The sequence below is a fragment of the Falco peregrinus genome, chromosome 8, assembly GCF_023634155.1.
Source record: "Falco peregrinus isolate bFalPer1 chromosome 8, bFalPer1.pri, whole genome shotgun sequence".
Taxonomy (NCBI): Eukaryota; Metazoa; Chordata; class Aves; order Falconiformes; family Falconidae; genus Falco; species Falco peregrinus.
The window spans coordinates 62,677,320-62,695,461 of NC_073728.1; the positions used below are offsets into that span (position 1 = coordinate 62,677,320).

Below are 18,142 nucleotides of genomic sequence, written 5' to 3' on the forward strand. Positions count from 1 at the left end.
CTCTTGAGCGAGGGACCAGAGTTCTTTGGCATATATACAGGAAAAAAAGGCTGAAACAACACATTTGGTTTTAAATTAAGCAGTGCTCTGTGTTTTAGCTTTTTAAAACCTGTGCTGTGGCTTAAAAGCTTTACTCTTTAAGATGGGTTGAACTACAGCTCCTGATCTTTTAATTACCGTATGGTGAACAGAAGTGCTTTTGGATGAAGATTAAATTGATTGCTGTTGTATAAAACAATCACTAATAGTACCTAAATGCTACATATAAATAAACATATAAAACCAGGCTGGACATGCAGCTTTTAAAATAGGAGGGCACTGTAGGACTGGAACAGGTTAACCAGCAAGGCTGCAGAATATTTCGTCTTGGAAGTTTTCAGGACTGGGCTAGGAAAAGCCACAGCTGAGCTGTGCTGGTGCTGGTGTTCATTCACGGGGGAGACTGAGGTCCCTTCCAGACGATGTTTCGGTCTTGAAAACAGCACCTTGCGGGGTTACGGCACACGAGGCTCGGGATTGGTGGATATCCTGTTAGCTTCTTCATCAAACGGCTGTCAAGGCTTTGGTTGTGGTTTGCAGAACATCAACTGAAAAATATAGTGGGGATGTTCCAGTAGCTGCAAACCAGTATCGGTTCCTTTCATCTGGCCTTGCCAATGGCTGCATTGTGCCACCTTCTGCCGCCCTGGGACTGGTGATGGAAGAGGAGCTGTGTCATTAGGGGTGAGCATCCTGGATAAAAATCTGTAGGCAGGTGCTTCTGATGAGAAGACTGCTCATTTTGCAGACATTTGTATTGCTGTGTGGGGTTGTGTAAATCAAACTAAACTTCTGCTGTTTGGTCATCTCGTTGGCTTTTGTATACATCTTCCTCATTAGATTTCCCCAAAACACAACTGGGTTTTTGGGGGCGGGGTTGTTTTTGGTTTTTTACATTTGTAAATTTTCATTAAATATAAAACCTGTTTTCTGGATTATGCATTTGAAAGCAAAAGTGCTGAACTGTCAAAGAGTAGTGTACTATTTAAACTGATAATTGCATAATGGATTAGGCCAAAAGGCTTTAGTCTGGCTCCCAACTGCCTTTATTTTTCAGGAGTTTGAAAAAACACCCACCACTGCCCTGCCTTAATCATGAAACTTGCTGTGAAACCCCCTTTATTGTAGCAGTCAGTGCAAGAGTGGTCAGTGACCACTGCTCTTTCTGCCTCCTTATTTTATAAAGAAAAAAAAGGGGTGGGGGGCGGTGGAGGAGCTGTGTCTGAGAGGATCCTACAGCATTCATTCCATGCTTGACCCACTTTGCAGGCAGCATCGCTCCTTTTCCACCACCACGTTTCTCCTTGGGGAAGCGGACAACCGCAGCCACCACCGCTGAAGTGGGGATGCCTGCCCAGGAGAGGGGGTGCCATGGCTCCCTGGGAGCCTGTTCTCCTTTCTTCCCTCTCTCAGCAACAGGCTGGTGATGGGTTCTCTGTTGTGTCTGGTCGTGAATTTATCTAGTTTTAGCTAATCCATCTCAAAATGTTACTGGACTGTCCTTTTTCCTCTGCAATGTCTTTTAAAAATGCTTTGAATTAGACTGCTTCTGAAACATGCTGTATTTATTCCCATGGACTTTGAAACCGTACAGCATCTGCTCTTTATCGTCTGTGGTGTCATAACCAGCCTGGAATCTGCTTTTTGGACTTTGAATAGCTCCAAGGTTGAAGACTGGTGCCGTGCAGCCCTATAAAGCTAACTGTGCTGGTTTTGGCTGGGACAGTTAATTGTGTTCCCAGTAGCTGCTACGGGGCTGGTTTGGGTTTGTGCTGGGGAGGGTGCTGGTAACACAGGGCTGCCCAGTCCCTGCTGAGCGGGGCTTACACAGAGCCAAGGGCTCTGCTGCTCCTCACCCCACGCGCCAGCGAGCGGGCTGGGGGGCACAAGGAGCTGGGAGGGGGCACGGCCGGGACAGCTGACCCCGCCTGACCCCAGGGATGTCCCCTGCCATGAGCCTCGTGCTCAGCACATAGAGCTGGGGAAGGAGAAGGAAGGGGGGACGTTCGGAGTGGTGGCGTTTGTCTTCCCCGGCCCCTGTTAGGCAGGATGGAGCCCCGCTGCCCTGGGGATGGCTGAGCACCGGCTGCCCTGGGGAGCGGTGAACGGGTTCCTCGCTTCGCTCTGCCTGTGCGGCTTTTGCTTTGCCTGTTGAACTGTCCTGATCTCAGCCCCCGAGTGAGTTTTGTCACTTTTACCCTTCCAGTGCTCCCCCCATCCCGCCACGGGGGAGTGAGCGAGCGGTGCTGGGGGCTGAATTGCCAGCCGGGGTTAAACCATGACACTAACCTAGTTCACTTAGGCTCACGCTTGGTTATCAAGGATATTCACAATTTTTTTATACATTGCCGCTTAAGACCGCTTAAAGGAAGCCTGCTAAGCGAGTTCTCCAGATCACCTAGAGCAATCCCGCTCCTCCCGCAGCGCTGGCGGGACCCCGAGGCCGCTCGCAGCGCTCCCGGAGCGAGCCCCGGCGCCACCGCCTGGCCGTGCCCGCCCCGCCGGGACCGGGACCGGGGCCGCCCGCAAGGCTGGTCCCGGCGGCGCTGCCCGGGCAGGCGGTGGGTGGGTGACTCCGTCGGAGCAGCCCGAGGGATCCGAAAGGGTGCTAGGGCACAACTGGTACAGAAATCTCTGAGTGGAGGTGGAGTGAGGATGAGGGTAGGAAGTAGATGCTGCAAATACGCATGAGGTAGGTGTGTTTCTGTTTTTAATCTTCCCCCCATCTTTAGTCTTCTAAACTCTCTTGCATCCCTGTAGTTATGTAAGGGCAATGAGAGTGGCATTAGGGAAAGAAACAGAAGCTGGTAACAAACCCCACAGCTGGTGTCTGCTCGACAGGATTTAGTTACTGGGGTTTGTCAGTCTATCAGTGTTAACTGGACTCTCATCCAACCGGTGGCCTCTGCCACCTGTTGTCCTGCATTGCTGGGGTACAACCTGGATGGAAAGCAACAGCACCTCGTGGGTGTTCCTGTAATACAAGTTTTGATCCATCATAGAACCACAGAACGGTTTGGGTTGGAAGGGACCTTAAAGACCACCCAGTCCCACCCCCTGCCACAGGCAGGGACACCGGCCACCAGCCCAGGTTGCCCCCAGCCCCATCCAGCCTGGCCTCGGGCACTGCCAGGGATGGGGCACCCACAGCTGCTCTGGGCAGCCCGTGCCAGCGCCTCGCCGCCCTCACGGGGAAGGATTTCTTCCCGCTATCTAAATCTCCCCTCTTTCAGCTTAAAGCCATTTCCTCTTGTCCTGTTGCTTACACGCTCTTGTAAAACGTCCCTCCCCAGCCTTCCTGTAGGCCCCTTTAGGTAATGGAAGTTGGAAATGCAATAATGACCTTTTTCCAGAGTTGTACTGAGAACAAGAATTTTCCTATTCTGTTGCTGCATTGTTGCAAGATTGCTTTAAACAGCACTGGCACAGGCCTTTGAGCTCAGCAATGTCTTTCTACCAACTCTCTCACATGAATAATTCTGATGTTTTCTGGTTTGACACTAAACCAGGTTGTTTTTTGTTGTTTTTTTTAAACTTGTTGATATAGCTGCTTGTTTTAAAAAAAATTCCTCACCATCTGTATTCTGGGGGGGGGGGGGGGCAGAAAGGATTTTTTGCAGCAAGTCTCATCCTCCCCTACATGTGGATTAGGTTCTTGTTCAGGTTCTATGTTCACACCTCACTTTCCAGCAAATCATTTTGGGCACTCTCTGCTAGCGCAGCTGTGCTCTCAGGACTCCTCAAGTTCAGCCCTCCCCAGCATCCCATCCCTGCAGCTCAGGGAATCCAGGCTGAGTTCTGTGAAGTTTCCCAGCTTGTTGATGGAGCAAAGCTGATCTCTTTCAAGCCTGGTTCTCATTAGGCTTTGACAATCCCACGTCACGCTTCTGGTATTGAAAAATACTCAGTGTGTTATCTCCATAGTCTCTGAATTCCCCCCAGCAACAAAAAAAACCCCAAAACAGTTTCTCTGTAAAGTGGAGAATATGAAGTGTTTTGAGGGCTGGGGGTGGGGGGGTGGGGGCACAATAAATTTTGCCTGAAATAGCCAGGAAGAGAATCCGAGAATCCAAGGTCGTGGAACAGATGCAGCAGCACTGTGTCTGGGAGGCTGCTCCCTAATGTTCTGTGTGTTAAAACCCCCTTCCCCCTGCTGCTGCATTGCTGTTCAGCTAGCTGTGCCCGCAGCCCAGGGATGCTGCAAGTATGTAGGTCATAGCTCTTCTGGATCTGATAAGCATTAAATCAAGCTTGCACTGATATTGGTTGCTCCAGTCTTTTCAGGTATTTGCTTTAGTGTTAAGCTTGTCCCTTCCTCTGGGTTCTCAGTGGTAAAAGGTCCTTAATTGTGATTTACCTATGGCTCATACGTGGTGTGATTATCTTTATGGCTCAGGGTGGCAATGCTAAGGTTTATGATTATTTGCATTGTGACGATTACCTACGTGCCTAACAACTGAAACTGGGCCACCCATTTTTTGAAAAATCTTTTTGCCTTGCCGCTTTAGTGAAGGATGGGTCTTTTGTGTTATTAATACTGACTTACTTGCAGCACTTTGGCTATCAATGCTGCAGCAGCTGCTTTTTCATGACAGATAACAGAAAGCATCTGGACTGGCTGGGGAGGTTCATTGTACGATATGTAGGGCACAGTGGGAGGTGGCCGTCCTGTGATTAGAGCCTATCTATGACAGCCGTCTGCCACTTTTTTTGGGTGTGGGATGTTTTTGTTGTTTTAACTTTTCCAGAGTTCTAATTCAACAGCTAAATTCAAAGTCCACTGTGGACTGAATTTTCTCCTTCAGAAAGTTATCTCAAGTATAAAGCTCATCAACAGTATCGCTTCAAATTAACTTCACATGCAGACCATAATTAAGCATGGAACTTAGCTTTCTGCCTGTTCCTAGATTTTATTAGATCTCTCTGGTGTAGACAGCAAATCCCATCGCCCCTTTGTGGAGCCTGATTTGAAGTCCGAGAGCTTGTGCTTGCTGAACATGAGCCAAATCAGAAACCTTGGTCTTTGGCAACATCAGGAAGGGGATTTAGGATTTGCAGATATGTTTTCCACAGACCATGTTCTGTTGTAGTCTGATCCTCTAAGCTAAGGAGTTTTAATAGAAATTAAAAAAAGAACATTATAGGAAAATAAAGGCAGTGGTGGGGTTTTTTTTTAGTGCAGTGAACGTGGTTCTCATCATTGGACTAAGAGATGGAGTGACTTAGGAAGAGGTAAATGTGATGACGGCACAATCAAAAGGTCACATTTGGCATAGTTTGGAGGCTTCACATATCTATATGTGATACATATGAATTAAAAATATGATAACTAGGTCCTCATAAATGGTGAACAAACAGCTTATCTGGTTACTAATACTAGGATCTTTGAGGAACCTCTGCTAGCATCAGTCTGTTGTATAAGCATTACCTGACATCTTTGGGTGCTCCCTCAGCTGTTACAAAGAGTTTGGCTGAAGTGCATGTTACAGAAGCCCACAGTAATTCGGGCTAGAAGGGACCACCAAGGTCCTCTGGACCACATTCTCAATTTAGATCCATCTTCAAAGTCAGATTGGGTTGCTCAGAGTCATCTTCAAGCATGCTGTAACTAACGAGTTGCTCGGCATCCTACAGCCCAAGAAACAAGATTCCCCCATCAGGCAGCTGTCTCTGACAGTTCTTTGGAATGTTTAGTGAAACCTATTTAAGTAATAGTATGTGATGTAGAGTAGCCTCACTGTCACCTGAGCTCTAAGAGATTCTTCCTGGCTGAGAATCTGCATTTGAGTTTTCCATCTCTCCAGGGAGTCAGCCCTAACCAACAGACTATTTAATATTAAATACTTCTAGTGTGTGTGGTGTCGCTAGTTATGTCATTCAGATAGAAAATTAAGGAAAAAAAGAAAGAAGACTTGATACTTCTGTGGCGAGGCTCCTGTCCTGGGCTGTGGACTCTGAAATGAGCAAAGCAAGCTTTTTAACTGAGAATTTCTGAATCTCAGGAAAATCCTTTACATTAGAAGGTATTTTCTAGTGGGTCTTGCTGTCATTTGTTCAGTAAGGTGTGGGGCACAGCCTGGGACACCCTGAGACCACAAGGAAGGGGAAAACTGTGACATGCCACTATACTGTTGTTCTGCAGTGGAATGCTGCTGCTGGTACCAGTCTGCTTACAGACAGCCTGGCTATGTACGCACTGAAATGCTATGAACACATTCTTCAGTTCTGTAGACATCTGTAACGAAGATTTCAAGTAAAGCAAATTGTCATCATCATCAGTTGTCACTGCATAAATATTTTAACTACCTAAAAGCCACTTTGCCATGGACAGCTGATGCAAAACTGGGCTCAGCAGCAGAGCACAGGGCAAATTCTGTGTGACAGCACCACGGACACCTCATGGTTACTTTGGTGCACTCATACCCTGCTCTGCCTTCCTCACTTGAGCAAAAACCTTCAGATCCCTCCTTTCCTGAAAATCCAATCCTGAAAACCTAATGCCTGTCACTATTGACCCCATGCTCTTGACCTTTCAGGAGATGTTAGGTGGGGTGCTTGTGCCAACGCAGCACTGCTTTGGCTGCATCCCGGTGGTTCCTGGCTGCTAGTCCGTCCTCGGGCCTGGTGGCTCCCTGTGCACTGGTGTCTGGAGATGCTCCCATGGGCTCTGGCCACGGGCAGAGCTGTACAGACTAAAATTCCTGGTGGGACCCGGGGCAGATGTTCAGTGGTTGCTTGTTAGACCTAAATCTATTTCCAGCAGCGTGAACTGTCCTGAGCCGTTGCTGAGGCCAGCAACCTGTTGTTGTAACAATCTGAAATTACCCAGTTTTTCAGTGTAGCCTTTTGGTTAAACTGCTTTCTGCGTCCGCTGCAGATGGCGCTTCGCTAGGTTACTGCGGGGGGGGGGGGCTGCCAGGGGCAGGAGCTGCCTGGCCCAGCTCCCTGCTTCAGGGGCCCTCGCGGGGGGCTTGGGCTGTCTCCCCGTGCAGCCCCGCTAGGAGGGAGACCCCCAGCGCGGGCTCTCGGTGACAGGTCCCCGCGACTCCGAACAGCCGTGTTTCGGTGCACAGGATGGCCGCCGTGCCCGCGGGCCGCTCGCTCCCCCAGCAGGGCACCCGGCCGGCCTCCAGCTGCCACAAGCCGCACCGGCGGGCACCCCTCGCCATCACGGGTGCTCTCCACGGGGACACCGCGCTATCCCCCCACCGGGCGGGGGTCCCGGCCCGGCCTCCCCCCGCAGCACCGGGCCGGTGGCCGGGGCGGCCCCTCAGGCCCGGGGGAGGCTGGGGGGGGGGAGGAGGCGCCGCAGCCGTTGGCCCGTGCGAGGCGCCCCCGCCCATTGCGCGGCCCCGGGGCCGCCCGCGCCGCTGCCTGAAAGACCCGCCGCGCGCCGCCCCGTCCCGCCGCTGCCGCCCCGCTGCCCCCGCTCCCCGCACCCGGCAGAGGACGGCGTGGCCAGTTCCTTTACCGTCAGCTGTTCTGGGCGCCGTTTAGGGAGGCGGGTAGGGTGTTTCGGTCAGGCGTTCGCTGCGGGCAGCCCGGCGGTTGCGAGGCAGTGAGCGGCGGGTCCTTGCCTCCTCCCCCGCGCCCCTTTCCTCCCGCCATATAAAGCCGCCGCCGCAGTTGGGCCCTGAGCGCTGCCGCCGCCGCCAGGTCCAGTCAGCGCGGAGTCGGACGCCACCGCCGCCTCACGGTGAGGCCTGCGGGGCTCAGGGGGCTGCACGGGGTCGGCGGCGGCGGTAGGGTCCGGGTGGCGGGGCCGGCTGGCTGCGGCAGGCGGGTCCGGCCTGGCGAGGGCGGCGGGGCTGCCAGGTGCTGGTGCGGGCGGGCCGCGGGGGAGGAGGGTGTGCACTGGGGGCTGAGCCCGTCCTGGACGCCGCGGGGCTGAAGCGGGCGGGGGGGGTGGTGCGGGACCGGTAAATCGGGCGGCGGTGCTCCCCCACCCCGGGCCGCGCCGCACCTGCGGAGCCCGGCCGTGCCCGAGGCGGCCGGCGGGCTGTCCCTGCCGCCCCGGCGGAGTGAGGCGGGCTGGGGCCGCTGAGCTGAGTCAGTAAGCGCGGCCCTACAGCCGGTGGCACCGGGAAGCGGAGGGGAAGGAGCGAGCATCCATCCGGAATAGCTCTGGGAGGCAGAGTTGCCCAGTAGCGCCGTGTTAGATGGCTGAGCTCTGTGTTTCAGGTTTATACATGCAAATTACCGTTGTAATTCAGGTTTGGCTTTTGACGAGCTCCCAACCTGTTTTGCTGTTGTTGAATAAAGCTTTTAGGACTGGTCTGCTTAGTCACCCAGCTGTGTTGCTGTCCAAGGCCAGTCTATTTCCAGAGCTGTACTGCAGTTTGCTAAAAAATGACTTTTTTTTTCTTCTTCCTCCAGGAGATTGAGCTCTGTGATATAAAAATAATGAAATATGGCTGAAATCCTTATCCCTTATCAATGATGAGGCAGTAGATTAGCTTCTTTCGACCTGATTCTGACCCATAACAATGACCTAAAGGTCTTGCAAGAAATGGGTTTGGGTGATACAAGGGTCTTAATGCAAATATTCTTCAGGGGCTGGCCTTGCAGCATCCCTGCCTTGCTGGCTCTGTGCTGCTGCATTATGTAATCCTAGACACAAGCACGGGAAGGCTGGCATGTGAAGCTGGGTTTGTTCTTGAGTGCTCTCAGACAATCACTGCAAGAACAGATGCATTAAATCTGAAATTTATGCCTAGATAAGTGCTTGTTTTTTTTTTTAGAGCATCACTCAAACTACCAACTCAGAACTATGCTTTAACATGGATTTTATTTGTGCGTGTGTGTATTTGTATCTTTGGAACAGTCGTGACTGTGCCCCTCCAGAACACCCATCTTAATTAGAAGTAGTGCTGTCATATCATTTCGTTACTGGGTAAATATTAACTAACTACTTGCTCTGCCAAATGGAAATTAAAGCAATGAGAGCTTCAGACTGGTGTGAGCTGCTTATTAAGCTTTGTGTGCTTTGGCTGGCCTCCACTGGACTGGGTTTGTTGCAGTAGTGTCAGGCTCAGCCATAGTGATGAGCTACTGGAGGCATTCAAAAAGGGGTAGTGTAAGTTTGCTGAAAGTAGTCTAGCTAATTCAATTTTGGTAGTTAAAGTACTGTAAGGAACTAGCATGCATACTTCTTAGGTTTGGTGGGAGAAGAACACTTGAAAATTAACTTAAATTGGTTTGATATTCTCTGTTCCTGGAGCTCCTCTTTACAGTGCCTTCTGGGTTGTATTTATATATACATGCTTTAGAGGTCCTCAAGGAGATAACTTGAGGGAAAGAAAAAAACCCACCCAAAACCTCTTGCAGTGGTCTGCTGCTAACAAACATTTGGAGTGGTAAAGGAACTCTCAACACATCCTGCCAGTTTGTTGAGAACGGATTAATAAAGTTTATGTGGCCAGGCACTTAGGATTATCATGTCTTTCAAGTCAGTTGGTTCAGGTGCAGTGATACCCAAACAGACTTCATGTGTAGTTTCAGGCAGAAGTTGTAACCTACTGGCTGCTGCATCAAGTGCATTACTTCTGGGTTTGAGTTGTAAAGTATTTGCAAAGATGCGTTCTTGTAAAATTTGATTATTTTTCAGTTATAACTTCTTTGCAGTCTGCTGCTTCTGTTTATTCTTGGTCTTGTTACAGTTTGTTTGAAAAACTTTGTTAAAATGCAGAGTCATCTTAGCCATTCTTAATGCTAACAAAGTGCTCATCTAACTTGCTACTTTGTAAGAGTAGTATTGAGTGCTGAAAGACTCTCTTGTAGCAATATATTGCTTTTTAATCTCTTCAGAAAAACAAATGTTTTTCTGAAGGAAAGCTGTTGATCCTGAGCAATCTGTCTGTCTGACTCTGGGGCAAGGGAGGCTGGACCTGGCTCTGTCTAGAGGGGTTCCTTCCAACCTCAGTTTTGTGATTCTCTTCCAGAGGCTTTCACTTAAATGAAGTCAGATCTCAAAAGTAGCTTGAGTAGTCAAAATGAATAGCAATTGTTTGGATTTGAAGAGAAGGAAGTTTTTTTTGGAACTGTTGTTGAGTTAATTCAAAGGAAAGGTAGCTCTAGTGTTGCATGGAAAAAAAGTAGTGCTGTTGGCTAATGTTGTATATTTTATGCTTTAAAATTAAAATTCTCTTAAATTAGTGTTAGGCTTCTACCAATCCTGTTTCTTAAGCATGAGGATTAATGAATTTAGGCCTGTTGATTCAAGCAGTGAATAATCTGAGTATGCTTTAAGTGGCACTGGGCTATCTGCTGTTGGTAAGAAGCAGTATAAATTAATGTATATCCTCAAGTCAGCAAAACCTGTAACATCTGCTGAATATTGTGTGGAAATAACTGTCCTTCTCTTGTAGATGCCTTCAATTAAACTACAGAGTTCAGATGGAGAAATCTTTGAAGTTGATGTTGAAATTGCAAAACAGTCTGTAACTATAAAGACTATGCTGGAAGGTAAGAGGGTGAAGCCTTGAGGCCCACTAGCTCGTGTGGAGATAGCAATGTATTCAAGGAAGCCTCTTGAACAGTAGCTGTGACCAAAGGAGACAAACTAGTACTGTGCTGAAAATGGATTCTCAGTCCTGTGAAGCAGCTCGCTGTCCTATGTCAGAGCAGCTGAAACAATTGCTGTTGTAGCTGGAACTATGTTTTGGGTGGATGTGCTCTTGCAAAAAGCTTAAAGTTCAGTCCTCTTGTTAAGAGCACTCACAGGGAAGCTAGTAAAATAGAAGCACCCCACTGCCTTGCTTACAGCCTACTTCAGTTTTGTAAAAGCTAAGCAAACAGAACATCTCATAATACTAAAAACTAAGGTTATTTAATCCTACAAACCAGCCTTATGATGTAAGTATCTTTTAAATGGGGTGGGAGATTGTAAACCAGTGCAATGAAGAAAGAGCTAAAGTGAAACCTATATTGTGGATGCAGTTGAATTATTTGGGATAAATGCTTAGTTCTGATCTCCTGCTGACATAAATTTGAAACAAAAGAACTCGTGGCGGGGGAGGGGAAATCTGCCAGATGGCTAGGATACAGTGCAAACTGTGTCTAATCCCTCTAGTGCAAATCCTCATTGTTTACTGGTGGTTTTTTCCAGTTTTTGGGTGTATTCATGAATTAACTTAGAAAACAGTCTTTCTGTAGATGTAGTTAAAATTATGTTCTTGGGTATAAATCTGTCTGGTTGTGACACCTTATTTCACCCTTATTTTTACTGGGTTTATGTATACTCCAAGCATTGAACACTTTCATTCTGTTAGTAAGATGCTGTTGAACATGACTAGCAACACGAGGAGGAAACATAGCAGTTGGTTGGATTACGTTAGGAAACGCAATTCTTCTCAGTTTTCTCATGCAGAAGCTGTGTCACTGCCGGTGTTTAGTGACACTTGGGTGTTGATGAAAGGGAAGTTACACGTGGTAAGTGTTGTAAGCTAGGCAACGTAAACTAGCCTCTCACTAATCTGGGTGAGACCTGATACTCTAGTACAGATGAAATGCATTTGCAGTACAGCTGGTTAAGCATCAGTTAATAAACAATGTTTTGTGTGTTGCCTGCTACAGTTGAAAAGGGAGGAGCTGAAAGGTGGGGTTGTCGAGCATCATGGGACCACCAATGAAGTATTAATTTTCTGATAACAGATGAAATTGCTGTTTTGGAGGTGGTGGGGGCAAGCTGAGCAGAGTTGACTGAACTTGAGATATTGCTTGAATTATTTCCCCATACCAACAATTTTGGACTGGTTGCTTGTTACTCTAGTATCCGTCACCATGTTCAAAGTATGCATTTGAAGTTTCCATTAATTGATGTACGCAGTACCCCTTAATGTCAGTATTTTAGTTTCTGAATCTATGAAGTTAGTTTTTCCAAACAAAAGGTAGTACTAATTAATATCCCATTAATAACAGTAGTTGACTTGCCTAAATACAGAAGTACATGCTATTTTAATTGTGCACAGATTTGATCAGTGATGCCTGTGTGACAGTCATCTGTTCTTAAAAATGAATTTCCTTGGTGATGTAGAATTGGCTTATCTGTGCATATAATGAGTGAAGGTCTGCATAGTTACTAGATTACATAACTAATTACAAGATGTTAATCTTTGACAGCTAGGGTGTCATCCAACTATTCGCATTTGTGTAATAAAAAAGCATATTCTCTGATCAAAGATGGGTAATGTAGTATTTGTTCTGCATATCAAGTACAGATTTTGTTTTTCTCATTTTTTACTTTGATTCCTTAATCATATCAAGGGGTCAAAGTGACAAAGTTTATCCAAATCTGTCTTGAGCATGCTGGCAGTCTTTGAAAGCAAGGAGTATTGGAAGCGTACTTTATAAATGCTTTTTTGAGTGAAGGATTTATACCGCTGTCTTAGCATGTGAACTTCAGCCGATGAGAATCGGTATGAGTGCTTCGGAGGCCAGATAACTGGCATCTCTGCGCTACAGTGAAGTATTTACTGCTCCTGTAGAAGACAAAACATTGTCTCTACTTACCACAGTAGATCTGAATTCTTATTAAATAAGAAATGGAATGGGAGATCTCAGTTGGAACATTTCGGTTGAACTTGCACTTTGAACTGTTGAAAGTGGTAAAAATCCATACATGTGTCTGATTCCTCCAATGTCTCCTCTTCCCAGGACACTGAACTAGCAGGTTCTGCTCTGACAAGTAACTGACCGCTTAACTGGTGGTTTGTTGATGCTCTCATTTGATGAGGTAGCCTGATTAGCCACTTAGCCTAAACTTGGTATAACCTTGTATGTGTAATGCAGCTGTGGCTCCACAAACTTTCTAAAAGGTACTGGCTTCACCAGTTAGAGATCCTTTGCTACCAATCTGTTCAGCCTCACTGTTAGAATAGTGGAGAATTGGTGAAGCAGCCCAGTTCAGAAAAAGAACAAGTGGCTTTGCCTGCTGATTGCTTAGTCATCTTTCCATTTTTAGATCTGGGAATGGATGATGAAGGTGATGATGACCCAGTCCCTCTTCCAAATGTTAATGCAGCTATCTTAAAAAAGGTAAGATGCTGAAAACAGTAGGGTTATGTGGCAGTAATGAAATGTGAAATTCATGTTGGAGTTGGGTATTATGAACTATTGTATTAAAAATATTCTTCCTGTGCTAGCTACAAGCTTAACCAATTTGGGGTGCATGAACCTAGGCATCTAGAGTTTCTGAGAACTGGGATGAGGCTGGTAGGCAGATAATGGCAGAAGACCTACAGAGGTGACCTTCTGGAACAGCAGCTGGAGGCCAGACAGGCTTCCTAAGGTGCTGAAGTGGTGCACACTAGTATTCTGTGGTATTAAAGCACTGATTTTTTTATTGGATTCTGTGAACTGAGGTGCCTGTTCATGAGATCCAAATGTTCAGAGTAAGGATTAAGGGATTGGCGGTGGTGAGAATACTGGCAGTAACCTGCCTGTGTGGTAGTCACTGTGTGCACTCAATGGTATTAAATTGGGTAATAGACCATGATTACTGTTGGGTCAAGGGAGAAAAGCAAAAAAATACGTTGCTGTCTAAGATGCTTTTTACTCTGAAGTAGAAAGTGTTATGCCAAAATAAGCACTGGACTGTTTTGGGGTAAATAAATGGTTAGGAATTATTTCCTAGTGAAAGTGCACATAAATAACTTGTGAAGTCTCTTGGGTTGGCAGAATGGGACAGGATTTTACTTGTATTGTGTGATGAAATTGCATGTTCCCAAGCTAGTGTTTGGTTGTGTGTGGTTTTTTTTTTTAAAAGGCAAACTTTTGCCAGGTGAACTTTGCACTAGGGTGAGCATGTTCTGCTGATAGCTGTTACCAACCACTCTATGCTCTTCCCCTGTGTAGTGTTCTGTTTAATAAAAATTGTGTCTCTGCAAACAGATTAGACACTGCAAAATGAGGTTTAGGTTTTCTTTGTGCAGTCCTGTGTGTGCTAGCACAGGGTTGAATAACTTTAGAACACCTGCAGCTGGCTTTTAAGATCATGAGTAATTAACTAGCTACTGTCTCAGATGGGATTCTTGAAGGTTGTACTCCAGGACTGGGGATCAGTTGTTCTAAAATTATAATGTTGGGTATTGGAGCATGTTCCTACATGATTCTAATACGAATCTAGAGGAAAAGGTGCATTTCTTCCGAAATGAAGGTAAGTTATAGTTGGGGCCCAACAGGAGAATCATTTGGATAAAACTCTTAATATCAAAACTATAATTAGGTGATTCAGTGGTGCACCCATCACAAGGATGATCCACCTCCTCCTGAGGATGATGAGAACAAAGAAAAAAGAACAGATGACATCCCTGTGTGGGATCAAGAGTTTCTGAAAGTAGACCAAGGAACGCTTTTTGAACTTATCCTGGTAAGTTCGTTCATGAAGCGTAAAGGCTATGCCTGTGGAGTGTGCTCTGCGAGTGCACTTCACAAAGTCTTTATGCTTCTTGAATAATTTCTTCATTGGGAAGGGGATGTGGGGAGGGCAAGTAGTTCTGGCTAATACTGGCTCAGATTGTTGAGGAGGTTGGAATGCTTGCTAACCTAATGCTAGGCATTAATCTAGACCTGCTCATTTATCAATTAATATGCTTTTCTGAATATGGGGCTTGTTAATAGATGATGTTACTGGAGATCCGCATACAACTTAAGACCTAGCTTTGACTTCTTAAATCTGTCCCTTGTGTGGTACTGTGGGGCAGCATTAGTTGTCTTGGCTAGTACTAGCTGGAATATACTTCAACACTGAAGATCTTGGATGATTGTAGGCTTCTGAAGCTCTTTGTAAAAGGGGGAGCAGGGCGGTTGTATCTTCTGTGGTACAAGTAACTTTCCCTTCTGTTTGGCAAGCAAGTTTTAGGCATTGTTACTTCAGAGTTAGCTAGAAGCTTCTTAAAGTGGAGATGACCTGTTTGCAGTTACAATATTCTACAACTTCAGTGTAACCGTAACTCTGGTAGTACATCTGCAGGGGCAGAACATCGATATGGAGGCTTTAAATTTGAAAACTCTTCTACAGGCTGCAAATTACTTGGACATCAAAGGTTTGCTTGATGTCACATGCAAGACAGTTGCAAACATGATCAAGGGGAAGACTCCAGAAGAAATTCGCAAGACATTCAATATTAAGAATGACTTCACTGAGGAGGAGGAAGCACAGGTACTTGATCTAGGTTTAATTATAATTTAGCTGGGGTTTTTTGTGCTGAATTTGTGTGGCACTTCATGATTTAATGTGTGGTGCAACTGACATTTTAACAATAAAGGTGAACTAACACACCACCCCCTGGTAATTGGGTTGCTACTAGTGGAAGACCTTTTGGTGCCTACAGTGCTCACAGTCCATTACCTGAAAAGGTCAAAACAAAGCATATTGATTTCCTGGCTCAGAGGTGTGTCTGGTAAGGAAGCATGTAGGATTGTTTTTGGGAGCCCTAGTTAGCCATTTTGGAGCTGTGCTGGAGATGTATTGTTGCGTGTGGTTATAAAGGTAAGATGTTTGGATTCTCATCGTTAACTAATGAACTCATTGATCTTAACTTGAACAACAAACCAACTGCAAAATAGCAGAGTTGAGAAAGATTGGAGTAAGATGCCTTGTTTAAATATGAAAGTAGTGAATCGTACACATTGGTTTGCCTTCAGTGCTGTGCCATGAAACAAGCGATTTAGTCTTAAGCTAGTCAGTTTCCTTTCCTTGGTGGGAAAAATTCTGTTTTGATCAAATCTAGGCATGAGAAATACATTTCTTGGCTTATATTGATAAACAGGTCAGTTTCTGGAAGACTGACTTTCTAATTGCAAATGCTACATGAAAAATTAAAGCTGCTTCCAGGTTTATGCCTTCCTGCATAATAAGTAAGTAATCCTGAATGCTTATGGCAATTTACAGTTAACTCTTAGAAGTTCACTGCAACATATTAATAGTTTTTTTTTTTCAGGTACGTAAAGAGAACCAGTGGTGTGAAGAGAAGTGAAGTACTGTGCCTGACACTCGAACACTGTAAGGATTGTTCCAAATACTAGTTGCACTGCTCTGTTCATAATTGTTAATATTAGACAAATGCAGCAGCAAATGAAGTTGTGTTAGCAGGATATTGTTCCCTTTGCATGTGTAGTGTTTTTTGAGTACAAATTTAAATCTTCTGAGTTTTTATTAGTGTAATTAGATGTCTTTTTACTTTACTCTGCAATGAATAAAACTGAACTAAGTGTGGATTCTGTATGGAAAGTAGCACTTCAGCTGTTCAAGTCCAGTTACAGTGCTAAGGATTGACTCCATTGTAAATAAAAACACCTATGACTTCTCCCTCAAGAAGAACAAAACACTTGTAATTACAGGGTATTGATATCTTCAGAAAGAAAAACAAACTAGAATGTGTCTTGGGGCTTGGGGAGCTAGGTAAAGTTAAGTTACTGGATTTTTTCCAAAAACATTGTGGGGAAAATTAGTGTTACTTAAAGCTATATAACTTTCAAGATGGTTCTTGTCCTGCATTTAAAAAAAAAAGGAAAAAATATTTGACCACTTTCTTGTCCTGTTAGTCTTGCCTTATAGACAAGTGAAAATGTGATCTAGCACTAAGCAAGCTCCTGACAGTTAAATTTTAATACTTCAACCATGTCTTGAAGACCTGCCTCTAGCTGGTAGCAAGTGAAAAGTGTGTTGCTTTATGCACAGGATGGATGTGTTTTTATACATGCTACTGTGGAAAGTGGAATCCAGATTTGACCAAAAATGACTGACACTACCAAAGTTAATATTATTGACCTGTGCATGTCATTAGTGGCTGGTTTTTAGGCAATTTTAAACAACCCTTGTGATGTAGCTCTTTAAAACATGGTTTCATGTGTCCACAGGAAATCTTACGCCTCTGTATGCGATACTTCAGCTTGTAGAGACTTAACTATTGCATACAAAGCTAATGCAATATCAAGCTTAACTTCTTTGGACAAAGCCACTTGCAACTAGTTAAACAGTAACTGGTTTTCTGATTTTTTTTAATTTTTTTTTACAGTTCCCTTATAGGGAGTAGGGGATGGTTGTGTTAGATCTTTGAGGTGTGCTCTTAGCTTGTATTGCATTCCATTCTCTGTATAAACCTTAGAGTAGAGTGAACCTTAATAAACATTACTTATCTCACTTTAAATAACAGTGTTTCACTTCTGAATTAATAAAGGGCTTTTAAACTTTTGTTGGCAAGTGGTTCTAGTTGTTTGTAACTAGACAATCTTACGGTCACTTAGTGCTATCGTACACTCAGTACTAAGGCAGTGGTTAATTGAAATAAAACGGATGTAAAGACTTTGAATGACTTAAGCAAGCCACTAGTCACAGTGGGCAACTTCTCAGATTAGGTCGGAAGTTAAATAGCAGGCAATCCAGATGGATAAATTTTTGATGGCTTACCAGCTTTTAGGTAATCTTTGATGTAACCATCAATGAAAGCATTTATAACTCTCTAAAGCAGCATTCAAACCCATGCTTTGGATGCAGCTGCTGCTTACATCTGCTTATTCATGAGGTTGCTGGGCCTGCCTTTGTGCTGGTGGGCATATTATATGGGCGTATTAGATACTGTCAGTGGGCATAAAATACTCCAGTGCTAGACTTGGACATGCTGGAGCTTTTACAGCATCCTGTATTGCAAACAATACACCTCAGTTTAAAAGTGCCACTAGAGAAAATCTGATGATGATTCTTTCTGTGGCTGTATAATATTCAGCTTCTCTTGTATTCTTATGAGAAATAAGTCAGTCTGTGTGAAATTAGTGTTTGAGAACACGCTAGTTCATCCTTGGAGTGCTGCGTTGCTAATACAGAAGCCTGTACTGTAATTGTGTTTAATGATAGAAGCCTATATAAATTCCTTCAGGTGCTTGTCAGCAGACTAGGATCCCTGTTTGTCAGCAGCCACTGCCTCGCATGATGCCTTGCTGTGCTGTAGGATGAGGAAGAGACAGACACCTAGTTTGCCTTCCTCATTACCTTGCTTCTACTTTGCTTGCCATACCTGCATAAAACACACACCTGTGATCCTGTGGTAAGACTTGCTAATTATTAAACAGCTTGCCTAAAACATCACCCTTGGTGGTCAAATGC

General features: G+C 45.3%; 1 protein-coding gene across 4 annotated transcripts; it reads left to right on the plus strand.

Moving 5' to 3' along the window:
• Nucleotides 1-2,709: 2,709 nt before the first annotated feature.
• On the plus strand, nt 2,710-18,124 carry SKP1 (S-phase kinase associated protein 1). Of its 4 annotated transcripts, XM_055811428.1 has the most exons (7): nt 7,583-7,735; nt 10,407-10,503; nt 13,001-13,074; nt 14,264-14,407; nt 15,059-15,199; nt 15,981-16,042; nt 17,916-18,124. In XM_055811428.1, the coding sequence occupies exons 2-6, from the start codon at nt 10,407-10,409 to the stop codon at nt 16,014-16,016; spliced, it is 492 nt and encodes a 163-aa protein (XP_055667403.1). In that variant the 5' UTR covers nt 7,583-7,735; the 3' UTR covers nt 16,017-16,042; nt 17,916-18,124. The 4 variants fall into 4 exon arrangements, with proteins under 4 accessions (XP_055667407.1, XP_055667403.1, XP_055667402.1 ...); XM_055811432.1 differs by lacking the exons at nt 7,583-7,735; nt 17,916-18,124 and adding an exon at nt 2,710-2,731 and having other exon boundaries at nt 15,981-17,233; XM_055811427.1 differs by lacking the exon at nt 17,916-18,124 and having other exon boundaries at nt 7,584-7,735; nt 15,981-17,233.
• The last annotated feature ends 18 nt before the right edge of the window (nt 18,125-18,142 follow it).